Here is a 7,192-nt window from a genome sequence, read left to right on the forward strand (position 1 = left end):
ACACAACCACGTTCCAAATAACATAAAGCTTCCAAAACATTGAAATATTGATAAAAACAGGCAATATTCCTGTGACCAAAAGCACTCCCACGCTTTACAGGCCACAGCTCGAGAACAGAACATCCTGCATCGACGAATCATTGATATCCTGCAGGTCTGTGCAGCTTCTGCGGGTCGCCAGCAGAGGCCGATAAAGACGGCCTCCGCCAAAGCAAACTCTTCTTCTCTACTTCAATCTGACGACAGAAACGAAACTTATCGGCTCAGCCGACCTCAGCAAGATGTCGGCCCGCCAGGCGGTCTCTGTTGACACAAAGGACCGCTGGTTTGGGAGGGTTTCGGGGGTCCGGTACCACGAGGTTAATAGTAACAATAATCTTTATTTATAGATAACTTTTCAAAACTGTGTTACAGTTAAGTGTTTTCACAAGAGCAAAGACGATATCACACACATATAAACAGACAACAAGATGCACAGTAAAAGCGAGATGTATCAGCTCCACCAGGTGATGATGCATCAATAATAATAATCCAATAACATGGTGATGCAAATACTCTGGACTTTTAAAGTAACAAGTATTTTACTCGTAAAAGAGTCAAAGATTTGAGTATTTCTTCCAGCACAGACAGAAACTGACAACCTGACCGTGGGAGGGATTTCCTCTTTGTTCATGGTCTGTTTTGATTGGTTCTACGGTACCGCAGGTCCCGCCCCAGCCGCTGTGGTTTGCTCCGGGATTGGCTAACGTCAGGAAGCTCCAGGAGCTGCCCTATCACCTGCTGCATGCAGGTCTGTGGGAGGAGCTACAGCAGGAGGTCATCGGTGAGATGTGGGAAATATAATATAAATAACTAATGCTTTTATTACAAACATTAAATAATAAATGTATGGATTATAATCCAGTCTTTCTGATGAAGTACATTAGATAGATTTATATTTATACATGCATTAGAGGAGTATGTGAGCAACTTTAATCTCATTTGTGAGTCATCAGTCATGTAGATATGAAAATACCAGCATGCAGATAAAAACCGTCAGGACGAATAATTAATAAAATCTGGATATTATTGGTCACTTAATGTGTAATGTTCATATTTAAAGTAGATTATCGTTTACAGAATCACACAGTGTTTCAAAGTGTTGTGTTTTTCAGGCAGTGCCGAGTGGCTGTACTGTAAGAGCAGGGTCTGCGGGGTGTCCAGTGTGATCCAGGACCTGGACCAGTGCTGCCAGTACATGGACTGCACGGAGACCAGGCTGGTCCGAGACACACTGGTCCTGATCAAACCAAGTCTGGACTTCCTGGACGGTCACATGGGTCAGTTATTCTGCGTGGAAATTACATACAAACGCACAAACTGTCCGTCAGCATTTTACTTTTCTGAGGTTGAAAGAACCTGAAACAACATTTAGAACAAAAAATGTTCCTAAATAAATAAATGAGTTAATGAAAAAACGTGTTTAAGATGGAAACAAATGCAGTAATATGTTTTCTTCTGGTTCCAGATATGTCTCTGTTTTACACTGAGCTGTTAGCCAGACTCTGCGCCTTGGCCACGCCTTTCCCCTCTGTGATTGGCCGGCTGTGTAGCCAGTGCGAGGAGTGGTTACTGACGTGTCCCGAGCCGATCCTCATTCCCAAGTGCAGTTTCCTGCAGCAGCCAGGGGGGGCGCTACAACACACACTGACCGGACTGCAGGGAGGTCAGAAGTCTGAAATGTTACAGTGATTCCTGTGAGTGTTGATGTCGACCCGTTCTCATCTCAGGGCGTCACGTGGACGCTTGAAGGAAAACAAAGACCCCTTGGCGTCGCTTTTTAACGCCCTGGGCTCCCTTTAGCGTTGTTTTTGTATCTGTCGGGCTCTGCGGTCAAGTTAGCAACAGTAAATAGGCTTTTTAAATAAAACCAGAGCTTAAAAATGTGAAACATCAATTTGGTCAGGTTTAGTACTCGTACCCGTGCGTCCCAAACACCTTCCTCAGACCTTTCTGTTAGTAGTAGTACTTTTAGCGCTGCAGGGTGTGTTGAACTATGACCTGAAACGGTGCCACGTTCCTCGTCCCCTGCAGTGCTGCTGTTCTTCATGGATCTTGTGTTTTTGTTACAAAGGTCCAGTTTGGATAATAACCAGCTTTAAGTGCCCCCTTCAGGTGTTCATCCTCCTCCTCTTGGGCTTGTTGGTATGTTGTCAGCTCGGCGGAGCAGGATTCTGGTGTCAGCTGGCTTATTGCTCCAGAGGCTGGGGATCTTATTTTGACCACAAATACAGGCCGAAGATTTGTTTTCTCAGATTGTTCAGCCTTAAGAGGGAGTTTTGTGAGGTGTGAGAGGTGCAGCAGGTTTACCTGTCATCATCTCTTCAGGGGTTCTCTGTATGGACGTCGGTGTGGAGGCGGAGCTTCTGGTTGCAGGCTCAGATGATGGCGTGGTGGCGGTCTGGAGCCTCGCTGCCCAGCACCTCATACACTCACTGCTGGGACACACAGGTCGGTCTGCGTTGATGAAATATTATTATTATTATTATTAATACTAATAATAATAGTTTCCTGTGTAATCCGTGCTGTGTAGGTGCAGTTCTATCGGTCAAAGTGATTGACAGCTCCACTCGCTGCCTCTCATTGGCTGCTGACGGCTCCTTGAGGAGGTGGAGCCTGATGAACGGCCAACAGCTTCTCTGCATTCAGGAGGCGGTGCCTGTTGACTCCACCCCTTCCTCAGTACACCTGCACCTGTCTGAACTGCTGCTCTTTGTTTACACCAGTACACAGGTACTGCTAATACTACTGATATTACTAATACTACTGATATTACTAACACTACTGATATTATTAATACTACTGATATTCTTGCTGCTACTACAACTATTATTACTGCGACTGCCTGCCTGATACTTTTCAGTGCAGCAGTTACTACAATTTTCGTCGCTCACCTACATATTTTAAGCTCTGTGACCTTAAAATCCTGCAGTGGGAAGTTTTGTTTCCCTGCTAACAGAGTCAGTCTGCTGCTGCTGGTCTGTTTGGACGCTGCCAGGTGAAATCAGGCCGGGTCATCAGCGTAGTCTCACCTGAACGTTCCTCCAGTCGTTCCTGGATGACTCTTGCTCCTACGTCGTGTCAAACCCTCCCTGTTTACAGCTTCCGTCTCTCCCCTTTGAATTTCTGTCTAATTACACCTGAAGCCCGCCTCAGATCTCGTCAGCGCTCGGTGACCTTCAGCCTCTTCCTCCTTCCTCATCTTCCTCTTCATGGCTACAGAGAAAGGAGTCTCCTCCTCCAGGAATGGAAACAGAAGGACTCTTTGTTGACGTACTGCGCAACAAATGACGTGACGTTAAGTTGGCGTAGCAGGTCCCTGCAGAACCCCAGGGACAAGGGTTTCAAATTAGTCACGGTTAGAAACCTGTATGCATGGCATCCACTTTGTCTCATGCTGTCAAATAAACAAGAAATGAAGAAATAAGTGACACTTTCATGGTCTGTAAAATGTCACTGCAGTTCAAAAGGGAGCTGGAATATGCAGAAAGTTAGGAAGTGATAAGCAAACGCACGGGTCTTATCCAATCCACCGTTCTTGGAAATTTGGAACCGGTTCCCGATACCCAACCCCATCCACGCCGGCCTTCGCCACCGCGCTCCCCTGCTTCTGGATGTTGAGCCGTCCCGTCGCTCAGAGGAGCCTGTAGTCGCTCATCTCGGCCAGACTCTTCTCTGTTCTGGATCCAGTGGTGGACTGAGCTCCTCGCTGAAGTCAGGACAGCAGACATCAACCCCTCGCTAGTATTTCAGAAAAAGATCTGAACATCTTGTTCTGCAGCACTGAGCGTGCACTCCCAGTGTTTGGCTGATATCTGGTTCTTGCTGCTACGTGCTTTGCAGTGTTGGGAGTAACGCAATTACAGGAACGTATTGCTTTTTGCAGTAACGCAGTAATATAAGGGCCGCTGTGCCGCTGTACCTCGTGCAGCTGTTAATCAGAGGGTAAATTTATGTGACCCGCCTGATCCACAGATATCACTCTGCACATCACTAGAAGCCACCTTACATCTTACTTATCAGAATAATGCACCGTTAAACGGCAGTGAAAGTCTGTAAAGCATCACAATTCAGAGACAGTAAAATTGTAATGTGACTAATTACTCAGACAGAAATAATCTTTAAGGTATTACATTTCATTTAACAATTTAAAATCCCATCATCTCCTGACCACAAGTTAATTATCTTGATACTTTGTCATAATGAGAGAGACGTTTACTTTTGATAATGGGTCAATTATCTCAAGATATCCCACCTACCGCGTACGTGGTTTATGGCGTGCGCCAGGCGGCTGTGTAAAAGTTGCTTCATCTTGAATCACAAAATTAGATCCCCACGACTAGTAAAACATAATTCAGCTAATCTGCACGTTCCATTTTCAAACCTGTTGTTGTCCCAGGTGAAGGTGTGGAGGCTGGACGGCGCTGAGCTCCTCAGCAGCAGTGACGAAGGCTCGGTGGTTCTGGGAGTTCTGGGAGAATCTGTAGTTTCTCTGTCTGATGCTGGCGTGGTCAGAATGTGTCATCCTGTTAACGGCACTCAAACCGTGGAGACTCAGCTGGAGTACTCGCGGAGACGACTGACTCTCGTGAACTGTGTGACTTCACCCAAACGTGGAAAAGTGTTCATGGTTTCTACAGACGGACTCCTCCGTCAGGTGCGAGTTTCATCCGTCTGTTTTTGGTTTTTAGTTATTTATTAGTTTGTTCATTCAGTCATCTTAAAACAGTAAGTGAGTGAAAAAGGCTTAGGCCGTTACCAATCAAATCTACCCACCTGTAAAGGATATAAAGCAACAAAGACATTATTTATTCACCTTTACAAATAGCATTTTCCTGAACACATCTTGAAAAAGAGTTGCACATTTTATTACAACAACAGAAATACATCTTCCATTTAATCTCTTTGTTTGCTTTTTGAAAAGTAAACTTAAAAATACCTCTCAAATCATATTTACTTTCCTGTACTGAAAAAAGCTTTAGGACGCAGTGTGGACGTGACTTTAAATGAGCCCTCAACATTATCTGCATTATTTTATAATAATACAAGTACTTTAATTTCTTAACTATATAAACAGATTTGGATTTGTGTGACCATAGTAACCAACTTTTTTAATAATTTGTATTGCCTGTTTTTGCAGTAAGATTATTGAATTTAAAGTTCCATGCAGAAAGATATAGAAGGAAGAAAAAGTGAACAATAAATAATATGCAAAGCTTTATAATTCAATATATCTCTTGATTGTCTTTCATAGTTTTCCTTTTATATATTCAATATGCTCGTACCAATTTAGTTCATGATCAATCACAACCCCTTTAAAGTTTTGTTTCAAAGACTCAAAGACATATTTTAAGTTTTATGTCCTTATTACTTTCTGATTTCCCAAAAAACATAAATTTAGTTTTTATATTGACAGACAATTAATTCACATCAAACCAGCTTAATAAGAATTTCCACCTCACAGTATGTCTGTTGACCTTTAGTGCAAAAAGAAATAATAAACCTGCAGATGTTAGTTTTGTTTGGATAGTTTGGTCCATGGAAAGAAAATTTGCTTTTCTTGTCAGTTCCTTGAACGTCCGAAACTTTATATATAATAAAAACTATAATGTTGTATGTTTGAAATAAGTAAATGAAAAAATCTGATTAAATTACTCACTTTAAAAATCAGAACTTTAATGAGTCCACCTGTGCAAAAGTTTCTCTGAATTAAAATGACTAAAAGTACAGATTCCATTTGCAAATATGAATAAATTTCTGTATATCTTAAGTTGAATATTTCTATATGTCTTGTGAGTTGAGTGACAGCACGGAGCTGAGGCGGCGTTCGTAGGTCACAGCTGATATGAACCAGCTGACCCAAGTACTCGTTATTAAACTTCTCTTACTGGTGATCAGAACTCATGATGATATTTTCTTTCCTGTCTGCAGATTTCCAGGACGGGGAAACAGACAGCCGTCGAGTTTCCTCTGCTTCCTTCTTTGCTTTCAGTCACTGAAGATGAAAAAATACTGATAGCAGGTACGAACGTTTTAAATCATTTTAGTCCTCTGACCGTTGATTTCTTTCTTTTTCACACGTGTGAAAACCAAGCGCCAACTTCAAGGTCTGAAAAGTGAAGCCGGTGCTGAAACACCTTAAACCTGCGTTCTCTCTGCTGATGAGTTTCTGGTCTCAGTCGCTAGTTTCAAGTCTTCTTCAGCACAGCATGATGTTCATTTAGTAAATTATGGTCCTAGAAGATACTAGATACTAGTATAACTGGATAAGATGATAATAAAAATCGGATAGACAATGATCTTTATTTATAGATCACTGTTCATGTTACAAAATACTTCCAAAAGTGCAAAGACAATAAAACACAAAATAGTAGGTCGGTTAGTACAATTTGTTTTAAGCCTGTTTGTCGCTAGCCAAAATTAGCATCCCAGCTAATAGCACAGTCTACACAAGCAAATAACAGACCTTGTCCTCACATGGTCACGTCCGGTTCCAAATAACCAAGATGGCGACGACCAAAACGCCAGACTCAAGGCATCAAAACGGTAGTCCACAGAAGAACGGGTGACGTCACGGCGCCTACATTTACTTCTTTCTAAAGAATCTAAAAACAGTCTGTGGTTGAAGAGGCGGTATTCTGCTCATTTTCAGGTTCCTCATCTTATTTAGAGTTTGTACCAGAGCAGGTTTCCATGGTTATATTTTTGTCCTACTGCACATTGCTGCAGCTCCTCTTTTCAGCCTGTGTTGAAGGCTTCGTTTTAGCTATGGAGTGATACATCTTGTCTCTAAATGATCTTTGTTGGGAGTTGCACATGCTCAGTTCCTAGTTAAGGACTACTAGCCAATCAGAAGCAGAGAAGGGCGGGTCAGCGAGAAGCCGGTAAACGGCTCGGGTTCAGCCGTACGTGTTGCCGACCGGCTCGGCAACACGGACTGGAGCGAGAGTTTCAGAGCGGCGAGTTATTAATCTGTATCCATAAAGTTTTAACTGAGCTCTGTCTCTACATCACAGGAACAACTTTCTGTCCACTGACTGCCTGGAGGGTAGCTGGTGTTTGGAAGGGAGAGGAGAGCTGTGTGCTGCAGCTCGCTGTTTCTGAGGGCGTGTCGGAGTCGCCGCTCGGCGAGCGTTATATGAGGCGCGTTTAG

The 7,192-nt window shown here is 43.1% G+C and overlaps 1 protein-coding gene across 1 annotated transcript; it reads left to right on the top strand.

The window, feature by feature from the left end:
- Positions 1 to 281: 281 nt before the first annotated feature.
- LOC123964111 (NACHT domain- and WD repeat-containing protein 1-like) lies at positions 282 to 6,069 on the top strand (the record flags this gene model as incomplete). The annotated part of the gene is made up of 8 exons (XM_046041220.1): positions 282 to 359; positions 706 to 823; positions 1,155 to 1,319; positions 1,508 to 1,705; positions 2,368 to 2,490; positions 2,573 to 2,772; positions 4,439 to 4,696; positions 5,971 to 6,069. Coding segments are annotated over exons 1-8 (1,239 nt in total), but the record flags the coding sequence as incomplete, so codon positions are not given.
- Between the last annotated feature and the right edge of the window lie 1,123 nt (positions 6,070 to 7,192).

The sequence above is a fragment of the Micropterus dolomieu genome, unplaced genomic scaffold (genome assembly GCF_021292245.1).
Source record: "Micropterus dolomieu isolate WLL.071019.BEF.003 ecotype Adirondacks unplaced genomic scaffold, ASM2129224v1 contig_601, whole genome shotgun sequence".
NCBI lineage: Eukaryota > Metazoa > Chordata > Actinopteri > Centrarchiformes > Centrarchidae > Micropterus > Micropterus dolomieu.